This window comes from Pleurodeles waltl, chromosome 9, assembly GCF_031143425.1.
Source record: "Pleurodeles waltl isolate 20211129_DDA chromosome 9, aPleWal1.hap1.20221129, whole genome shotgun sequence".
In the NCBI taxonomy this organism is placed as follows: Eukaryota; Metazoa; Chordata; class Amphibia; order Caudata; family Salamandridae; genus Pleurodeles; species Pleurodeles waltl.
In genome coordinates, this window is record NC_090448.1 from 958,750,070 (window position 1) to 958,772,205 (window position 22,136).

Genomic DNA, 22,136 nt, shown 5'->3' on the forward strand with positions numbered 1-22,136 from the left:
ACATAAAGAGGCCAGTACCCCAGAGGCAGAGGGAAATATCAAACACGTAAACAAGCCTCACAACAAAGTAAACAGTGACTGGTTCCATTCCCTTCCAATCCACACCTCCCCTGTGGGAGGAAGACTGCAAAAGTTCCACACCAATTGGCTAAACGTTACCACTGACACCTGGGTATTATCAATTATCCGCAATTTCTATTGCCTAGAATTGATACAAACTCCACCAAACAGTCCACCAAAACCACACAATCTATCCACAGAGCATATCACCCTGTTACAGGAAGATGTCAAATCTCTATTACTCAAACAATGGAAACCGTGCCACAAAATCAAGTAGGGACGGGAGTTTACTCACTGTATTTCCTCATTCCCAAAAAGGATGACATCCTAAGGCCAATATTAGATCTCAGAACCCTCAATCTTTACATCCTGTCCGAACACTTTCACATAGTAACTCTCCAGGGTGTTATCCCACTACTCCAAAAACACAATTTCATGGCAACATTAGACCTCAAAGATGCGTATTTTCATATACCCATCCATCCAGCGCACAGATAATATCTCAAGTTTGTCATTCAAGAAAAGCACTATCAGTTCAAGGTGTTACCCTTTGGAATAACAACAGCTCCAAGGGTATTCACAAAGTGCCCAGCGGTAGTCACAGCCTACCTAAGAAGACAACATATACATGTTTTTCCACTAGGGTCATGCAGCCTTCATCAGGACCTTCGCCCTGTCCCTATATTATAAAAGAGTCCTTTCAACGCGGAACTGGGTAGAGGCAACAAGCGGCAGCACTGGACCCTTGACGAATGTGTGACTACAGGGTGGTGCTCCCACCGGGCTCTGGTGAAAACAGGCATTAATGAAACTCGAATACTGAGTGTGCTGACAAATGACAGAGTATCTAGCGGCACAAATGAATTAGCCTCCTGATCAAAGGATCGGTAGGGCTCTCTTTTATAATACTGGGACAGGGTGAAGGTCCTGACGAAGGCCGCATGACCCTAGTTGGCATCAGAAACAGTCTGAAACATGTTGACCCTCTTCAGAGATTGGGGTGTACAGGTTACTAACTCCTTAAAAACACCACCAATAACATTTTAATCCTGTCCAGGCTGAACCAGAATAAAATAGGACAAGTGGTCAGCTTGAGTCAGTTTTATATATTTTTCTGTTGTTCGTCTTTGGTCCCTGTTCCATGATTGTTGGTCTTGTCTATTGTGCTTACATGTTCCCCCACCCTTACTGCTCCACTCCAAAGGGGATTTATATTTTTGGAGTGTTAGCAGGGCCCTATGATGAAGCATGTCACACTTTGTGGGTGAGGGCCGTTTTTTCAAATATTTTTGATTTTTAATCAGTCGGGTTCTGATACTTGACTATATTCCTTGTCTTTTTTTGTGTGAAGAATTATTGGTTAAGGGAGGTCGGACAAGAATACCCGCTCACCTCTTTATAGTGTTTTGATTTACAACTACCATCAGAATGTATGGAAGTAATTAAGCAAGCAATAAAACCCACTACTAGACAGTGCTGTGTGAACAAATGGAAAAAATTTGTATATTGCTATCCATCTAAACAAATTGCCCCTCTTATAGCATCAATACAAGATATTGAATGCTATTTGCTTAATTTACAAAAATCTAATGTTCGATGGCATCTGTCGCTGTAGATACGCATGTTTTGCAATAGCTCGCCATCTGGTGTTGGGCCGGAGTGTTACAAGTTGTTTTTCTTCGAAGAAGTCTTTCGAGTCACGGGACCGAGTGACTCCTCCTTTTGTCTCCATTGCGCATGGGCGTCGACTCCATCTTCGATTGTTTTTTTTCCGCCATCGGGTTCGGACGTGTTCCTGTCGCTCCGAGTTTCGGAACGGAAAAATAGCTAATTTCAGAAGATTTTCGTCTGTATTGTTGCGTTCGGGGTCGGCGTAGTTGGATTCAACACCGCGTCTAAGATCGAAGAGCTCCGGTGCCCTTCGGGGTAATTTTTTCGATCCCCCGTCGGGGCCTGGTCGGCCCGACCGCGTGCAGAAGAACGCCGATGGAACGGACCCCGTTCCGTTTCTGTCCCAAATGCCACAATAAATACCCCTATACAGACCAACACTTGGTCTGCAACCTGTGCCTGTCACCTGAGCACAGCGAAGACACCTGCGAGGCCTGTCGTGCGTTCCGGTCCCGAAAAACTCTCCGAGACCGTCGAGCCAGAAGACTTCAGATGGCGTCCGTGCCGACAGCCCACCGGGAGTTCGAGGAACAAGAAGAGGAGGGATCCTTTTCGATCCAAGAATCGGACTCCGAAGGATTCGACGATACACAAACCGTGAGTAAGACGTCGAAAACCACTCAGAAGAAGATTTACAAGGCCCAGGGGACGCCACTGCCATCAGGCCATGGCTCGACCCATAAATTCGGTGACCGACCGTCGGCACCGAAAAAGGCCCAAACAGTGCCGAGATCGTCCGACTCCGGTCGAGACACCGGCACGCAGCCTTCTCGGGACCGAGAAAGTGCTGGAGACAAGCATCGACACCGCGATACCGGTGTAGACACGGCTCGACACCGAGACAGCGGCACCGAAGAAGATCGACGCCGAGAGGTTTCGGCCCCGAAAAAGAAAAAAGTCACCTCGGAGCCGAAAAAAGATGCAGACAGGGTTTCGGTGCCGAAACAAACTGCAACCGACCCAGTTTCAGGCTCTTATACAGAAGAGCACTCGCTAACCTCCCAAATGCAGAAGCATAGGTTTGAGGAAGAACTACACTCAACGGATGTAGACCATACGCAAAAGCGTATTTTCATACAGCAGGGGACAGGAAAAATAAGCACCCTTCCCCCTATTAGAAGAAAGAGAAGATTGGAGTTCCAAACTGAACAAACACCACAAACAAAAGTGGTGAAAAAAGTTACCCCACCACCCTCTCCTCCACCTGTGATTAACATCTCACCAGCACAAACTCCATCACATTCCCCAGCTCACACCACCATGAGCCAGGGTGACCAAGATCAAGACGCATGGGACTTATACGACGCCCCAGTGTCAGATAACAGTCCGGAGGCATACCCTACGAAGCCATCTCCACCAGAGGACAGCACTGCGTATTCTCAAGTGGTGGCTAGAGCAGCACAATTTCACAATGTAAGCCTCCACTCAGAACAGGTCGAGGATGACTTTTTATTCAACACACTCTCCTCCACCCACAGCTCCTACCAAAGCCTGCCTATGCTCCCTGGTATGCTCCGGCACGCAAAAGAAATCTTTAAGGAGCCGGTCAAAAGTAGGGCAATCACACCAAGAGTGGAAAAAAAGTATAAGGCGCCTCCTACAGACCCGGCTTTCATTACTACACAGCTGCCACCAGACTCTGTCGTTGTAGGAGCAGCTAGGAAAAGGGCCAACTCCCACACATCTGGAGATGTACCACCCCCAGATAAAGAAAGCCGCAAGTTCGATGCAGCTGGTAAGAGTCGCAGCACAAGCTGCAAACCAGTGGCGCATCGCTAACTCCCAGGCACTACTTGCGCGCTATGACAGAGCCCATTGGGATGAGATGCAACATCTCATTGACCATCTGCCCAAGGACCTACAAAATAGGGCAAAACAAGTGGTTGAGGAGGGACAGACCATTTCCAACAACCAAATCCGCTCCTCCATGGACGCTGCAGATACAGCTGCACGGACAATTAATACATCCGTAACTATCAGAACGTCTGGATTTAAACCAGAGATTCAGCAAGCAGTTCTCAATATGCCTTTTAACGAAAAAGAACTGTTCGGTCCAGAAGTGGACACAGCGATTGAGAAACTCAAAAAAGACACGGACACTGCTAAAGCCATGGGCGCACTCTACTCCCCGCAGAGCAGAGGAAATTACAGCACATTCCGTAAAACACCCTTTAGAGGGGGGTTTCGGGGTCAAAGCACACAAGCCAGCACCTCACAGGCAACACCGTCCAGTTACCAGGGACAGTACAGAGGAGGTTTTCGGGGACAATATAGAGGAGGGCAATTCCCTAGGAAAAGAGGAAAATTTCAAAGCCCCCAAAACCCCTACTACTAAGCAGTGACTCACATGTCACTCACCCCCTCCACACAACACCAGTGGGGGGAAGAATAAGTCATTATTACAAAGCATGGGAGGAAATCACTACAGACACTTGGGTTCTAGCAATTATCCAACATGGTTATTGCATAGAATTTCTACAATTCCCTTCAAACATACCACCAAGAGCACAAAATTTGACAAAACATCATTCCAATCTCCTGGAGATAGAAGTTCAGGCACTATTGCAAAAGAATGCAATCGAATTAGTGCCAAACACACAAATAAACACAGGAGTTTACTCACTGTACTTTCTGATACCAAAGAAGGACAAAACGCTGAGACCAATCCTAGACCTCAGAATAGTGAACACATTCATCAAATCAGACCACTTTCACATGGTCACACTACAAGAAGTATTACCATTGCTAAAACTACACGACTACATGTCAACTTTAGACCTCAAGGACGCGTATTTCCATATACCAATACACCCATCGCACAGGAAATACCTAAGGTTTGTATTCAAAGGAATACATTGCCAATTCAAGGTACTGCCTTTCGGATTAACAACCGCACCAAGAGTCTTTACCAAATGTCTAGCGGTAGTCGCTGCACACATCAGAAGGCAGCAAATACATGTGTTCCCATATCTAGACAACTGGCTAATCAAGGCCCATTCGTTAATAGAGTGCTCAAATCACACAAATCAGATCATACAAACCCTCTTCAAACTAGGGTTCACCGTCAACTTCACGAAATCCAACATTCTGCCGTGCAAGGTACAACAATACCTAGGAGCCATAATAGACACAACAAAAGGAGTAGCCACTCCAAGTCCCCAAAGAATTCAAAATTTCAACACCATCATACAACGCATATATCCAACACAAAAGATACAAGCAAAGATGATATTACAACTCCTAGGCATGATGTCTTCATGCATAGCCATTGTCCCAAACGCAAGACTGCACATGAGGCCCTTACAACAGTGCCTAGCATCACAGTGGTCTCAAGCACAGGGTCATCTTCTAGATCTGGTGTTAATAGACCGCCAAACTTACCTCTCGCTTCTGTGGTGGAACAACATAAATTTAAACAAGGGGCGGCCTTTCCAAGACCCAGTGCCACAATACGTAATAACAACAGATGCTTCCATGACAGGGTGGGGAGCACACCTCGATCAACACAGCATACAAGGACAATGGAACGTACATCAAACAAAACTGCATATAAATCACCTAGAACTACTAGCAGTTTTTCAAGCACTAAAAGCTTTCCAACCAATAATAGTTCACAAATACATTCTCGTCAAGACAGACAACATGACAACAATGTATTATCTAAACAAGCAAGGGGGGACACACTCCACGCAGTTAAGCCTGCTAGCACAAAAAATTTGGCGTTGGGCAATTCACAACCAAATTCGCCTAATAGCACAATTTATACCAGGGATCCAAAATCAACTCGCAGACAACCTCTCTCGAGATCACCAACAGGTCCACGAATGGGAAATTCACCCCCAAATTCTGAACACCTATTTCAAACTCTGGGGAACACCTCAAATAGACTTGTTTGCGACGAAGGAGAACGCAAAATGCCAAAACTTTGCATCCAGATACCCACACAAACAGTCCCTAGGCAATGCCCTATGGATGAACTGGTCAGGGATATTTGCTTACGCTTTTCCTCCTCTCCCTCTCCTTCCTTACCTGGTAAACAAACTCAGTCAAAACAAACTCAAACTCATATTGATAGCACCAACTTGGGCAAGGCAACCCTGGTACACAACGCTGCTAGACCTATCAGTAGTACCCTACATCAAATTGCCCAACAGGCCAGATCTGTTGACACAACACAACCAAAAGATCAGACACCCAGATCCAGCATCGCTGAATCTAGCAATCTGGCTCCTGAGATCCTAGAATTCGGGCACTTACAACTTACCCAAGAATGTATGGAAGTCATAAAGCAAGCCAGAAGGCCATCCACCAGGCACTGCTATGCAAGTAAATGGAAGAGGTTTGTTTGCTACTGCCATATTAATCAAATACAACCTTTACACACAACTCCAGAACATGTAGTGGGCTACTTGCTTCACTTACAAAAATCTAACCTGGCTTTCTCTTCCATTAAAATACACCTTGCAGCAATATCTGCATACCTGCCGACTACCTATTCAACTTCCCTATATAAGATACCAGTCATTAAAGCATTCATGGAGGGCCTTAGGAGAATTATACCACCAAGAACACCACCTGTTCCTTCATGGAACCTAAATGTTGTCCTAACTAGACTTATGGGTCCACCTTTTGAACCCATGCACTCCTGTGAAATACAGTTCCTAACCTGGAAGGTTGCATTTCTCATCGCCATTACTTCCCTAAGAAGAGTAAGCGAGATTCAGGCGTTTACAATACAAGAACCTTTTATACAACTACACAAGAATAAGGTCATCCTAAGGACTAATCCTAAATTTTTGCCAAAGGTTATTTCACCGTTCCATCTAAATCAAACAGTGGAACTTCCAGTGTTCTTTCCACAGCCAGATACCGTAGCTGAAAGGGCTCTACATACATTAGATGTCAAAAGAGCATTAATGTATTACATTGACAGAACAAAGAACATCAGAAAGACTAAACAACTATTTATTGCATTTCAAAAACCTCATGCAGGAAACCCAATATCAAAACAAGGTATAGCCAGATGGATAGTTAAATGCATCCAAATCTGCTACCTTAAAGCTAAACGACAGCTGCCCATTACACCAAGGGCACACTCAACCAGAAAGAAGGGTGCTACCATGGCCTTTCTAAGAAACATCCCAATGCAAGAAATATGTAAGGCAGCCACATGGTCTACGCCTCACACATTCACCAAGCACTACTGTGTAGATGTGTTATCCGCACAACAAGCCACAGTAGGTCAAGCCGTATTAAGAACATTATTTCAAACTACTTCCACTCCTACAGGCTGAGCCACCGCTTTTGGGGAGATAACTGCTTACTAGTCTATGCAAAACATGCGTATCTACAGCGACAGATGCCATTGAACTGAAAATGTCACTTACCCAGTGTACATCTGTTCGTGGCATCAGTCGCTGTAGATTCGCATGTGCCCACCCGCCTCCCCGGGAGCCTGTAGCAGTTTGGAAGTTACCTTCAACTATTTGTATATGTATCATCTCAACCTTAAATAGGTACATACTTACTCACTCCATTGCATGGGCACTATTACTACAATTCAACTCCTACCTCACCCTCTGCGGGGAAAAACAATCGAAGATGGAGTCGACGCCCATGCGCAATGGAGACAAAAGGAGGAGTCACTCGGTCCCGTGACTCGAAAGACTTCTTCGAAGAAAAACAACTTGTAACACTCCGGCCCAACACCAGATGGCGAGCTATTGCAAAACATGCGAATCTACAGCGACTGATGCCACGAACAGATGTACACTGGGTAAGTGACATTTTCATTAGCATTCTCTTCCATAAAAATACATCTCACTGCAATTTTCGCAAATTTGCAAAATATACGGCACAGCTCTTTATTTAGAGTTCCTGTTATTTAAGCCTTCATGGAAGGCATAAAACATATCATTCCACCCAGAACTCCTCCAGTTCCTTCTTGGAATTTAAACATAGTGCTTACGCGACTTATGGGCCCACCATTTGAACCTATGCACTCATGTCAGATGCAGTTCTTAACATGGAAGGTTGCCTTCCTAGTCGCAATTACATCATTGAAAAGAGTCAGTGAAATTCAAGCTTTCACTATTGAAGAACCGTTCGTACAAGTACACAATCATAAAGTTGTACTACGAGCTAACCCTAAATTTCTACCAAAAGTGGTTTCACCTTTTCATATTAATCAAACAGTGGAACTACAAGTCTTCTTTCCACAGCCAGATTCTGTGGCAGAAAGAGCTCTACATACATTAGACATTAAAGGAGCACTAATGTACTATATAGATAGAACAAGACCATTCAGGAAAACTAAACAGCTGTTTGTAGACTTTCAAAAACCTCATACTGGTAACCCCATTTCAAAGCAAGGATTAGCAAGATGGATAGTAAGATGCATTAAAAAATGCTACATTAAAGCCAAAAGACAACTCTTGGTTACTCCTAAAGCACATTCCACAAGGAAGAAATGTGCTACAATGGCTTTTTTTAGGAAACATACCAATGGCTGAAATATGTAAGGCAGCTACTTGGTCAACACCACATACATTTACTAAACACTATTGTGTAGCTGTTTTAGCAACACAGCAAGCCACAGTTGGTCAAGCTGAACATTATTTCAAACAACTTCAACTCCTACAGGCTAACCACCACTTTTATAGGAGGACTAACTGCTTTGTAGTCTATGCACAGCATGTGTATCTGCAGCTACACATGCCATCGAACGGAAAATATCACTTACCCAGTGTACATCTGTTCGTGGCATGTTCCGCTGCAGATTCACATGCGCCCTCCCGCCTCCCCGGGAGCCTGTAGCCGTTTAAGTTAAAACATTCATTTGTACATATGTACATATATCTCTATTCCATAAGCATGGACATCTCTTTTCTTTATACTCTATCACTCCTACCTTACCCTCTGCGGGAAAACAATCTAACATGGAGTCAATGCCCATGTGCAATGGAGCCGAAGAGGAGGAGTCACTCGATCCCGTGACTCGAAAACACTTCTTCGAAGAAAAACTACTTGTAACACTCCGAGCCCAACACTAGATGGCAGGACTATGCATAGCATGTGAATCTGCAGCGGAACATGCCACGAACAGATGTACACTGGGTAAGTGACATTTTCCATATTTGTTATTTTTGTTAAATTGGTGTGGATCTCCTGATTGAGTTGTATGTTTTTGTTTATTGACTGTGTGTATTTGCAGATGTCTAACATTCCTCTCTGGTAAGCCTAGGGCTGCTCGAGCACACTACCCCCTAAAAGAGCTCCCTTGTGATTGCTAGAGCAAGTCCTTGTCCACTGGTAAGGAAACCCCAGGACTGTTTGCACGGTATACCTCGTTTTGGTATAACATATAAAGATCTAGCTTGCTACAAATATGAAAACATAAATTATAGGAGGGCCCAATGTTGTCATTTAATACAACTGAAATTAAAATGTGCTCCTCCAGACCTCAGATATCAGACGTTTTCTTCCATTATTTAAATCTAGCCATTCATAGTTCAGACAAAATTCACCACTTTTCACCTCACTTAGAGGAACAAGATCCAGGATGCTTTTGGAGAAAGCAGTAGCCCTTTAGCTCTCGACTCAGAACCTTCAGTACAGTTCGTTTTTCTGCTTTGAACTGTATCACAAAAACCACACAATGTAGGGAGTTTGACACCCTCTCCCCCCATCGCAGCATTGACTGTCAATATTTTTTCCTGACAATCTCTGCGTTTAGAGAGTAAACCTCTTTTTTGAGGAATGTGCATAATCGTACTCTTCCATCCTTTGGCAGTGAACAAATAAAGGGAAAAATAGAATGAAATGCAAAGTATGTCCGTTAGCAGGCTCTTACAACAGACTGAAAAATGATACTTGTGAAAAAAAAAAAACAGGCATCTTTTTCTGGGTCAGCAAAAGCAACAGAGTAACAGTCTGCAATGCTTCTGAATTCTGGGTATGTAGTTCTCATTGAGTATTCTAATTGGGCCTTTTCATAAAGTTTTCTTTACCCATTTCTGCTTGCCAACAGTAAGAACTCCAGAATGTGTCTTTGATGTCTGCTTGGATTTTACAATCTCTTCTGACATAATTCGCTGAGTGGAACCTTTAAAATAACTATGTAACTTATCTGTGAGCTGTATAAACCTTTATTAAATGGGTTCAGGTAGAAGTCTTTATTTCAGACTCCAATTTGAAGCTTTAGTGTTTTTTTTATTTTATTATTAATATAAATAAATGTAGGCATACTACTTGGATGGTGTTAATAGACCAAAATTAGAGAAAATATTGGTGTTTAGTAGTCATTATTCGATTTTTCTCTGCAAAAAACGAAAGTGCTTTTGAATCGTGCACGTAGGTGGTGGTCATGAATTTGAAACTGATTGAAAAGTGTATATAAATTATATATATTTTTTTCTATTTGTTAGGCAAATGCCCGATTGGCTAAGAGAGGAGGGAGGACAATGGCAATCACACCACGACATTATTTGGATTTCATTAATCACTATGCTGATCTGTTCAACGAAAAGCGCAGTGAACTCGAAGAACAGCAGATGCATTTGAATGTTGGTCTAAGAAAGATCAAGGAAACTGTTGACCAGGTACAAACCTTCCCAGTGTTTGTTTTATTTACTTTCACAAACTACAAATAACAGGTGCACAAAACTAACTTTCAATGTTATGTGCAAATAACTGTAGGTTGAAGAATTGCGCCGTGACTTGAGGATAAAAAGCCAAGAGTTGGAAGTCAAGAATGCAGCTGCCAATGACAAGTTGAAAAAAATGGTGAAAGATCAACAAGAAGCTGAAAAGAAGAAGGTACATTTCATAGACCTTACTTTACTGCATGTTCCGCCATATGTTGATTGTTTTGAGTACAACTTTCCCTGCTACCAAAACGAACTTAAATTCACTCTTACAGAAGGTTGTAAGGATGGCAAAATAATATTGATCAGATATCCCGTCAGTCAGTTGTATCCTTAAAGAATTAACTAACATGGTACTATGGCCCCCATTATGAACACTGGTCGAAACCGCCGTGTTCATGGTGGCGGTCCCTACTGCCGGCCCACAGGAATGCCTGGCTGGGACATTGACTGCACCCGTCACGCAGATCACTGCCCAAAAACCGGGTGGTGACCTGCATGACTGGGCTCTGCACAAGGGCCCCTTCACTGCCCATGTCAAGTGCTTGGCCAGTGTAGGGGCCCCCAGGGGTGCCCCGGTGCACCCCTTCCACCAGCCATTCCCTGGCGGGGAAGCCTGCCAGGGAAAGGCTGGAGGCTAAGGGATCATTATCCGAGGGGCAGCACTGCTGCCATGTTGGATAATGATACCGACCACCGCCAGGCTTCCCGGCAGGCTTCCCCGCCAGGGAATGGCTGGTGGAAGGGGTGCACTGGGGCACCCCTGGGGGCCCCTACACTGGCCAAGCACTTGACATGGGCAGTGAAGGGGCCCTTGTGCAGTGCCCTGTCATGCAGGTCACTAGTGTGGAAACACTACTAGGTGCCGACTGCAAGAGTGGTTTCCTCTGTTTCTGTTCATGCTCCATAGGCATGTTGATATCACAGCCACTGGTGATATAGAAATATTCTTACCTTATTCAAAATTTGCTGTCACACAGGACTCAACAAACTTTTCTTTGACAGTCTTGTTTATTTTGTAGGTGATGAGCCAAGAAATTCAAGAACAACTGCACAAACAGCAAGCAATTATTGCAGATAAGCAAATGAGTGTCAAAGAAGACTTGGATCAAGTCGAGCCTGCTGTCATTGAGGCGCAAAATGGTAGGTTGCTCATGGAGCAATTCAGTCATACCATAAATGTGTAACTTTCAGTATGAACCAATCTTCACTGATAAGCACATTTCACCATTTTTTCTCCATTGTCTTTTGATTTGTTCTTACTTGTCTTTCTAAAGTGTTCCTCCACCAAAATGTTTCAGACTAAGTTCAAAAGGTGTAGAATAGCCAGGTATTCAAGATTTTGAGAAGTGGCTTCCACAATGTTAAAAGGCAGCCCAGGTTTTATTGTCCTATGCCTTATCTCTTGTTTCTGATAGAGCAATATAGCCGCAGATTCCTCACCTTTTGAGTATTCCAGAGGCATCAGATTAGATCAGAAGACTTTTCACCTGTACTGCTTTGCGCTGATATGTGGTGCTTTTCATCCCTGCACTTGCGTTGTTCCGTTCTGGAAATGACTTGCAAAGCTTCTGTAGCTGCCACTCTGCATGCTGAAATTCGTACCTTTCTTTCCACACCACCAGATATGGATCCAGATCTCCTTCTAGTCTTTTTGAGACCTTTACCTCTTCCAAATTTTCAGTGTGCGAGGGCAATATCAACTCCCAAAAATCCTTTGGGGACTGCTCAAACGAATCTCTCTGATAGATCTCCATTTGGTCTGCCTTTGATGCCTTAACACCTGCAGTGACTGCACGTCAATGAACCTGAAGGCCATACAAGACCTTGAGCTGCAGCTTAACATCACCAAGCATTGAAAGACTCCACTACAAGACCGATCCAAGTCGAGAGTTTGTTCCCAGTCCTGTTCCAGTTATCTCAGGAGTCATTCCAGAGGTCGGTGTTCATCTCAATTAGTCATTCGATTTCTTGTGCTTCTTCAACTTCTCTAAGTGGGGCCCTTACTGCCACTCACATTCTACTATGAAGGCACAGGGTGTCGCCATGCCTCTATTGTGCTCTGTCGATCAACGTCAGAGCCCAACCCACAACTTGTTCCAGCGCAACCAGAGTTTCAGGAGCTATCCACCACTTGCAAATTGATCAAAGTGTTCCAGGAGGCGATGCTCTGACTCTTTAGAACCTTGCAGATTCTCTGGGACCTGCGGAGCTGAGAGGCTCTTCAGCTCTAATTCTGCCGATGTGTCAGCCCTCCGTGCAAGTTGGTCCCTCAGAGTCCATCACAGGGTGTAAGGAAATGCCTCCTTGGCATGGTTGCCCCCTGACTTTTTGCCTTTGCTGATGCTATGTTTACAATTGAAAGTGTGCTGAGGCCTGCTAACCAGGCCCCAGCACCAGTGTTCTTTCCCTAACCTGTACTTTTGTATCCACAATTGGCAGACCCTGGCATCCAGATAAGTCCCTTGTAACTGGTACTTCTAGTACCAAGGGCCCTGATGCCAAGGAAGGTCTCTAAGGGCTGCAGCATGTCTTATGCCACCCTGGAGACCTCTCACTCAGCACAGACACACTGCTTGCCAGCTTGTGTGTGCTAGTGAGGACAAAACGAGTAAGTCGACATGGCACTCCCCTCAGGGTGCCATGCCAGCCTCTCACTGCCTATGCAGTATAGGTAAGACACCCCTCTAGCAGGCCTTACAGCCCTAAGGCAGGGTGCACTATACCATAGGTGAGGGTACCAGTGCATGAGCATGGTACCCCTACAGTGTCTAAACAAAACCTTAGACATTGTAAGTGCAGGGTAGCCATAAGAGTATATGGTCTGGGAGTCTGTCAAACACGAACTCCACAGCACCATAATGGCTACACTGAAAACTGGGAAGTTTGGTATCAAACTTCTCAGCACAATAAATGCACACTGATGCCAGTGTACATTTTATTGTAAAATACACCACAGAGGGCACCTTAGAGGTGCCCCCTGAAACTTAACCGACTGTCTGTGTAGGCTGACTAGTTCCAGCAGCCTGCCACACCAGAGACATGTTGCTGGCCCCATGGGGAGAGTGCCTTTGTCACTCTGAGGCCAGTAACAAAGCCTGCACTGGGTGGAGATGCTAACACCTCCCCCAGGCAGGAGCTGTGACACCTGGCGGTGAGCCTCAAAGGCTCGCCCCTTTGTCACAGCCCAGCAGGGCACTCCAGCTTAGTGGAGTTGCCCGCCCCCTCCGGCCACGGCCCCCACTTTTGGCGGCAAGGCTGGAGGGAACAAAGAAAGCAACAAGGAGGAGTCACTGGCCAGTCAGGACAGCCCCTAAGGTGTCCTGAGCTGAGGTGACTCTGACTTTTAGAAATCCTCCATCTTGCAGATGGAGGATTCCCCCAATAGGGTTAGGATTGTGACCCCCTCCCCTTGGGAGGAGGCACAAAGAGGGTGTACCCACCCTCAGGGCTAGTAGCCATTGGCTACTAACCCCCCAGACCTAAACACGCCCTTAAATTTAGTATTTAAGCGCTACCCTGAACCCTAGAAAATTAGATTCCTGCAAACTACAAGAAGGACTGCCTAGCTGAAAACCCCTGCAGAGGAAGACCAGAAGACGACAACTGCCTTGGCTCCAGAAACTCACCGGCCTGTCTCCTGCCTTCCAAAGAACTCTGCTCCAGCGACGCCTTCCAAGGGACCAGCGACCTCTGAATCCTCTGAGGACTGCCCTGCTTCGACGACGACCAGAAACTCCCGAGGACAGCGGACCTGCTCCAAAAAGACTGCAACTTTGTTTCAAGGAGCAGCTTTAAAGACCCCTGCAACTCCCCGCAAGAAGCGTGAGGCTTGCAACACTGCACCCGGCGACCCCGACTCGGCTGGTGGAGAACCAACACCTCCGGGAGGACCCCCGGACTACTCTCCGACTGTGAGTACCAAAACCTGTCCCCCCTGAGCCCCCACAGCGCCGCCTGCAGAGGGAATCCCGAGGCTTCCCCTGACCGCGACTCTTTGAATCCAAAGTCCCGACGCCTGGGAGAGACCCTGCACCCGCAGCCCCCAGGACCTGAAGGACCGGACTTTCACTGGAGAAGTGACCCCCAGGAGTCCCTCTCCCTTGCCCAAGTGGAGGTTTCCCCGAGGAACCCCCCCCTTGCCTGCCTGCAGCGCTGAAGAGATCCCGAGATCTCTCATAGACTAACATTGCGAACCCGACGCTTGTTTCTACACTGCACCCGGCCGCCCCCGCGCTGCTGAGGGTGAAATTTCTGTGTGGGCTTGTGTCCCCCCCGGTGCCCTACAAAACCCCCCTGGTCTGCCCTCCGAAGACGCGGGTACTTACCTGCAAGCAGACCGGAACCGGGGCACCCCCTTCTCTCCATTCTAGCCTATGTGTTTTGGGCACCACTTTGAACTCTGCACCTGACCGGCCCTGAGCTGCTGGTGTGGTGACTTTGGGGTTGCTCTGAACCCCCAACGGTGGGCTACCTTGGACCAAGAACTGAACCCTGTAAGTGTCTTACTTACCTGGTAAAACTAACAAAAACTTACCTCCCCCAGGAACTGTGAAAATTGCACTAAGTGTCCACTTTTAAAACAGCTATTTGTCAATAACTTGAAAAGTATACATGCAATTTTTATGATTTAAAGTTCCTAAAGTACTTACCTGCAATACCTTTCGAATGAGATATTACATGTAGAATTTGAACCTGTGGTTCTTAAAATAAACTAAGAAAATATATTTTTCTATACAAAAACCTATTGGCTGGATTTGTCTCTGAGTGTGTGTACCTCATTTATTGTCTATGTGTATGTACAACAAATGCTTAACACTACTCCTTGGATAAGCCTACTGCTCGACCACACTACCACAAAATAGAGCATTAGTATTATCTATTTTTACCACTATTTTACCTCTAAGGGGAACCCTTGGACTCTGTGCATGCTATTCCTTACTTTGAAATAGCACATACAGAGCCAACTTCCTACACAGGGCAAGCTCCTGTTCAGACTCCGGCACCACGGCCCACACTTGTTCTCACAACCTAAACACTGATGTCAACTCCAACAGTGAAAGACGAGATACCAGTTGCTCTCTCAGACTAAGAGTGACTCCTGTTCAGACCTGTATGAAGGCTGGCCTTGTGTGTGGTGGACACCTTTGGTGTTTGCATCTTTTATACCAGGTCCAGGCAACCCGTTATTTGTTAGTGAACAGTGTCTACGAAGCCAGGGCTCTTTAGCGATAGCTGTGATGAGCAGCCAAGACTTATCTAGGAGGAGTGTAAAGCGCTTGCAATACCACAGTAGTCTCACATTAAAGGAACCACACACTGTTGCAAAAATAAAGGTACTTTATTACAGTAACATTGAACTAGATAGGCAGATCCCAACTGGATGCAAGTACACACTATATATACACGTTAAGTACTAGGTGTAGGAAAATGCCACTGTTGGTATGGCTACCTCCTAACACTTTTGCCGGTGCCAGCTTTAATTGAAAGTGTGCTGGGACCCTGCTAACCAGGCCCCAGCACCAATGTTCTTTCCCTAAAACTGTACCTTTGCTTCCACAATTGGCACAGCCCTGGCCCTCAGATAAGTCCCTTGTAAATGGTACCCCTGGTACCAAGGGCCCTGATGCCAGGGAAGGTCTCTAACGGCTGTAGCATGTATTATGCCACCCTGGGGACCCCTCATCCAGCACATGCACACTGTCTCACAGCTTGTGTGTGCTAATGGGGAGAAAATGACTAAGTCGACATGGCACTGCACTCAGAGTGCCATGCCCACCTCACACTGCCTGTGGCATAGGTAAGTCACCCCTCTAGCAGGCCTTACAGCCCTAAGGCAGGGTGCACTGTACCACAGGTGAGGGCATAGGTGCATGAGCACTATGTCCCTACAGTGTTTAGGCAAAACCTTAGACATTGTAAGTGCAGGGTAGCCATAAGAGTATATGGTCTGGGAGTTTGTCAAACATGAAATCCACTGTTCCATAATGGCTACACTGAATACTGGGGAGTTTAGTATTGAACTTCTCAGAACAATAAACCCACACTGATGCCAGTGTTGGATTTATTACAAAATGCACACGGAGGTTATCTTAGAGACGCCCCCTGTATTTTACCCAATCCTTCAGTGTGGGACTGAATGATCTCTGCCAGCCTGCCACTGAGAGACTAGTTTCTGACCCCCTGGGGTGAGAGCCTTTGTGCTCTCTTGGGCCATTAACAAAGTCTGTACTGGGTGGAGGTACTTCACACCTCCCCCTGCAGGAACTGTAACACCTAGTGGTGATCCTCAAAGGCTCAGGCCTGGTGTTACAATGCCACCAGGGCACCCCAGAAAGTGGAGATGCCCGCCCCCTGGACGAGCCCCCACTTTTGGAGGCAAGTCCAGAGGGATAATGAGAAAAACTAGGAGTAACCACCCCCTCAGCCATGTCAACCCCTAAGGTGACCAGAGCTGAATTGACCCACTCCTTGGAAAATCCTCCATCTTGTTTGGGAGGATTTAGCCCAATAGGGATAGGGATGTGCTCCCCTCCTCAGAAGGAGGGGAGCACAAGGAGGGTGTAGCCACCCTCAAGGACAGTAGCCATTGGCTACTGCCCTGTGACCCTAACACACCCCTAAATTCAGTATTTAGGGGCAACCCTGAACCCCGGACTACAGATTCCTGACGACCTACAAAGGACTGCTGACCTGAAAACCCTGCAGTGAAGAAGGAAGATGACAACTGCTTTGGCCCCAGCCCTACCGACCTGTCTCCAGATTCAAAGAACCTGCACCAGCGACGCATACTGTGGACCCAGCGACCTCTGCCGACTCAGAGGACTGCCCTGCAACTATAAAGGACCAAGAACTCCTGAGGACAGCGGAACTGTCTACCTCAAGCAAGTAGAAACCATCTTTAAAGGGACTCTCACCTCACTCCAGAAGCGTGAGTAGAAAAAAAACTCTGCACCCGATGCACCCAGAGAAACCAACGACCCAGAGAGGATCCCCAGGTGACTCTGACAATGTGTCTACCCTGGGCTAACCTTTCTGCACCCCCACGACGACGCCTGCAGAGGGAATCCCGAGGACCCCCCGTGACTGCCTTGAAAGAAGAAACCCGACGTTTGTTCTAACCCAAGAGTTCTAAAAAAAAAAAAAAAAAGAACCTGGTCTTCCCCCCCGAGGACGCAGACACTTACCTTCCTGCAGACTAGAACAGGAGCATCCCCTTTCTCCATAGGTGCCTGTGTGTTTTTGGGCCCCTCTTTGACCTCTGCACGTTCCGGCCCTTTGTTGCTGGTGCTGGGTGTTTAGGGGTTGACTTGAACCGCCAGCGGTGGGCTACCTATGCCCCGGCGACTGATCTTGCAAGAGCTGTACTTACCATGTAACTAAACTGTAATTACCTCCCCCCAGGAACTGTTGAAAATTTAAGTGTCCACTTTTATAATAGCTTATTGCCATTTTATGAATAACTGTGAACAGTGGAGAAGTGTGGCACAATGGTTAGAGAGGCAGACCCTGATGCAGAGATCTGGCCTGGGACCAGGGTTCAATTCCCGCCTCAGCGGTTCTTGGGCTCAATTTCCCTTGACAGGATATTTCTCGCCTCGGTGCCTAAACTAACTCATGGGTCTCACTCTGCAACTCTGGGCAATAGCTTGCTTAATATCCACACCGGCCCCAACAGCGCTGGGATGCCTGGCTTCCCCTTGGGGGTTGCCCAGGACTGGGCATCTTACAGGGAAAAGCCAGGAGGGGTTCCACAGCGGTATGCGTTCAGCGCCTCGATACCTCAGGGTCGGAGTGCACTTTACAAGTATGAATTTACATTTACATTACTGTTTTGATTCCTATCTATACCTATGCAAAGTACCTTACATTTAATGTACTTACCTGCAGTTTGAATCTTGTGGTTTTAAAATAAATTAGGAAAATAATATTTTTCTATATAAAAACTTATTAGCTTGCACTTAAGTTATTGTGTGTGTTCTCATTTATTGCCTGTGTATGTACAACAAATGCTCAACACTACTCTCTGAAAAGCCTAACTGCTTGACCACACTGCCACAAATAGAGCATTAGTATTATCTATTATTGCCTCTGTTAAGCCTCCTGGGGAACCCCTTGACTCTGTGCACACTATGGGGGTCATTACAACCCTGGCGGTCAGTTTTAAAGCGGCGGTAAAACCGCCAACATAGACAGCCACTTTAACACTCCGACCGCCACGGCGTTACAAACAGACACAGCGGCGGTAACCGCCAACAGACAGACGGAACACAATGTACTGCCCACACTATTACGACCCACCAATCCGCCACCTTTTCCGGGGTGGATTCACCGCAAACAAAAACACGGGCGGAAACTGGATTTGGAACGGAAAACGCTCACCTCTACACACCCCATGAGGAATCAGGACGCCATGGAGCCTGAGCTCCAGATTCTGCCAGCCTTTATCTTCCTGCTCCTCTACCAGGAGCCCGAACGGCGGCGGCGAAGACAACAGTGAGTACTGCACCTACGACACAGGGGAGGGAGGAGGGAAAAAACAGTGACACACAAATGCAACACCCCCACCCTCACCCACTACAAAACACACACAAATACATATTGATAAATAACAGTTACAACCCCCAACCCCCCTTGAAGAATGCAAGGACAAAAGGAAATGAGTTGAATAATTGTGATATATTCAATTACATACATCAACAATATTTACAAATATATACATTTATACTATATACAATTATATACACCAAGAACACAAGTCCAAGGGATTCCACCATCATAGGCCATGAATCACTTCGCCAAAAGGCATGGGCACACAATACCCGAACAAGTCGGAGAGAACACTGCCAGGGCATCATTTAGAAATAAAACTCCGGGGGAAGGGAAAGGGGGGGGGGGGGGGGCACCTCAGCCATTTGAGTGCACGACGCCAGATCCAAGAGGGGGGTTCCATGCCCACTGTTCAATCCTGGGGAGTGCAAATCCACAGTCTCAAGTCTCTACAGTGGGTGGTTTGCCCACTGTTCAATCCTGGGGAGTGCAAAGCCACAGTCTCAAGTCTCTACAGTGGGTGATTTGCCCACTGTTCAATCCTGGGGAGTGCAAAGCCATAGTCTCAAGTGGATAACATTCTCCACTGGTTTCTGGAGGGGGCTTTGTGCCCAGAGTGCTTCATCCTGCCAAGGACTGAGGTAGTGGATGTAACTCTTCACTGGTTCTCGAGGGGGCCTTGTGCCCAGAGTGCTTCATCCTGCCTGTGGCGGACTCCAGTAGCGTCTGAATCATTGGCGCTCACTGGCCTGCGGTGCTGCTTGCGGCGGTGTCCTGGGCAGCGGTTCAGCTGGTGGCGGTCTTGTCCTGGCCTGTGATGCTGCTGGCGGCGGTGTCCTGGGCAGCGGTTCAGCTGGTTCCGGTCTTGTCCTGGCCTGCGGTGCTCCTGGCGGCGGTGTCCTGGGCAGCGGTTCAACTGGTGGCGGTCCTGTCTTTGGCAGCGGTTCAACTGGTGGCGGTCCTGTCTTTGGCAGCGGGGCTGCTGCTGGCGCTCCTGTCTTTGGCAGCGGGGCTGCTGCTGGCGCTCCTGTCTTTGGCAGCGGGGCTGCTGCTGGCGCTCCTGTCTTTGGCAGCGGGGCTGCTGCTGGCGCTCCTGTCTTTGGCAGCGGGGCTGCTGCTGGCTCTCCTGTCTTTGGCAGCGGGGCTGCTGCTGGCGCTCCTGTCTTTGGCAGCGGGGCTGCTGCTGGCGCTCCTGTCTTTGGCAGCGGGGCTGCTGCTGGCGGTCCTGTCTTTGGCAGCGGGGCTGCTGCTGGCGGTCCTGTCTTTGGCAGCGGGGCTGCTGCTGGCGGTCTTCCCATGGGCGGCGGGGCTACTGCTGGCAGTCTTCCCTTGGCCAGCGGGGCTACTGCTGGCGGTCTTCCCTTGGGCAGCGGGGCTACTGCTGGCCGTCTTCCCTTGGGCAGCGGGGCTACTGCTGGCGGTCTTCCCTTGGGCAGCGGGGCTACTGCTGGCGGTCTTCCCTTGGGCAGCGGGGCTACTGCTGGCGGTCTGCCCTTGGGCAGCGGGGCTGCTGCTGGCGGTCTGCCCTTGGGCAGCGGGGCTGCTGCTGGCGGTCTGCCCCTGGGCAGCGGGGCTGCTGCTGGCGGTCTGCCCCTGGGCAGCGGGGCTGCTGCTGGCGGTCTTCCCCTGGGCAGCGGGGCTGCTGCTGGCGGTCTTCCCCTGGGCAGCGGGGCTGCTGCTGGCGGTCTTCCCCTGGGCAGCGGGGCTGCTGCTGGCGGTCTTCCCCTGGGCAGCGGGGCTGCTGCTGGCGGTCTTCCCCTGGGCAGCGGGGCTGCTGCTGGCGGTCTTGTTTTCCGTGCTGATCTTCCCAGACTTGCCAGTTTTACTGTGCCCCTTCCCCACCTTGGATGGTGTCGCGGCTGTCTCCACACTCCCAACTGGACCCCTGGGAGCGGCTTTGGTGGCTGATTTCTTTCCCCTATCCCGCCAGGCACTGACCAACTTTTTATGCTTGATAGGTGGGGGACTGTCTGTGCTTTGGCTCCTTGCCACACTGGCTGCCCTGCTGCCTGGTGCACACCATAATCCGGTGACTACTGGCACCACTGGTCCCACCGATGTTGTGGCTGAGGTGCTAGGTTGGGACCTGGAGAGTCGAGCCCCTGGAGACTGAAGGGGTGGGGGAGTTGAGGGAAAGAGGTCAAGGCTGGCCAGAAAAAGTTTTAGGAACACTGGGACGGGTAGCTGGAGGGGGTTTGGGAGTGGAGGAAAAGGTTGTGGTTGTAGGAGGCATACGTTTTGCTGACTTTGGGTGAAGGTGCATGGGTTGGAGGCTGTCGTGAGGTGGATGGCTGTTGGGTGGGTGGGTGTGTGGCTGCGTTTGTGGACCTTGGGAGGTGGCCTCACAGACACACTGGGAGAGGACACAGGATGTGTGAATGGTAGTGGAGGTGGTGACTGCACGTGAGCGGGGTGTGGTGGTGTGTGTGCTGGTGATGGACGTAGTGGCTGAGGATGTAGTGCATGCAGGTGTGAGTGGAGACGAGGAGGAGGGGGACACAGTGGAGGCAGTGGATGTTGTTGTGTCTGCATGTGTGTGATGCTTGCGTGAGTGCCTGTGGGAGTCTGAAAAGCTCGCTGAAGGGCTGCCTGACCAGAGTGAATGCCCTCCAGGTATGCATTGGTTTGTTGCAACTGCCTCTCTACACCCTCAATGGCATTCAAAATGGTAGACTGCCTAACAGTGAGGGACCTGAGGAGGTCAATAGCGTCCTCACTGGGGGCAGCAGGGGTGACTGGGGCAGGGCCTGAGGTGCCTGGGGCGAAGGTGATGCCCACCCTCCTGGATGAGCGGGAACGGGGCAAAAGCTGAGGGGCTGCTGGTATGGCGGTGCTAGTGGGGGGCGGCGGCTGTACCTGTAGACGCAGGGGGCACAGATGGGGCTGCCACCGCAAGGGAGCTCCCATCAGAGGAGGAGTCTCTCGCTGGTGTCAGCTCCTGTCCCCGCCGTGGAGCTTTCCTCGCTGTCCGTCCCACTGGTGAATTCAGAGTCCGTAGTCTCACCCTCCAGGTCCATGTGGAATGCAGCTCCCTCCTGCTCTTTTGCCACTGCTCCTCTGCCTGATGATGCTAATGCACACAAGAACAGGAGACGACAAAAGGGGGGGACAGAAGAAAGACATGTTCAGTGCATGCCATACCGCTACAGTTGGCGGACACGACAGACACAGAAGCCCCCTGCACTACGCCACGCACTTGGGGTCCACTAT

General features: G+C 48.4%; 1 protein-coding gene across 2 annotated transcripts in view; it reads left to right on the plus strand.

The window, feature by feature from the left end:
• The window catches only part of DYNC1H1 (dynein cytoplasmic 1 heavy chain 1), a 916,572-nt gene that overhangs the window by 520,862 nt on the left and 373,574 nt on the right, over nucleotides 1–22,136 (plus strand). For both annotated transcript variants that reach the window (XM_069208347.1, XM_069208346.1), the window contains exons 49-51: nucleotides 10,158–10,331; nucleotides 10,429–10,548; nucleotides 11,399–11,519. In XM_069208347.1, the coding sequence (XP_069064448.1) occupies nucleotides 10,158–10,331; nucleotides 10,429–10,548; nucleotides 11,399–11,519 (415 nt within the window). The remainder of the gene's footprint in view (nucleotides 1–10,157; nucleotides 10,332–10,428; nucleotides 10,549–11,398; nucleotides 11,520–22,136) is intronic.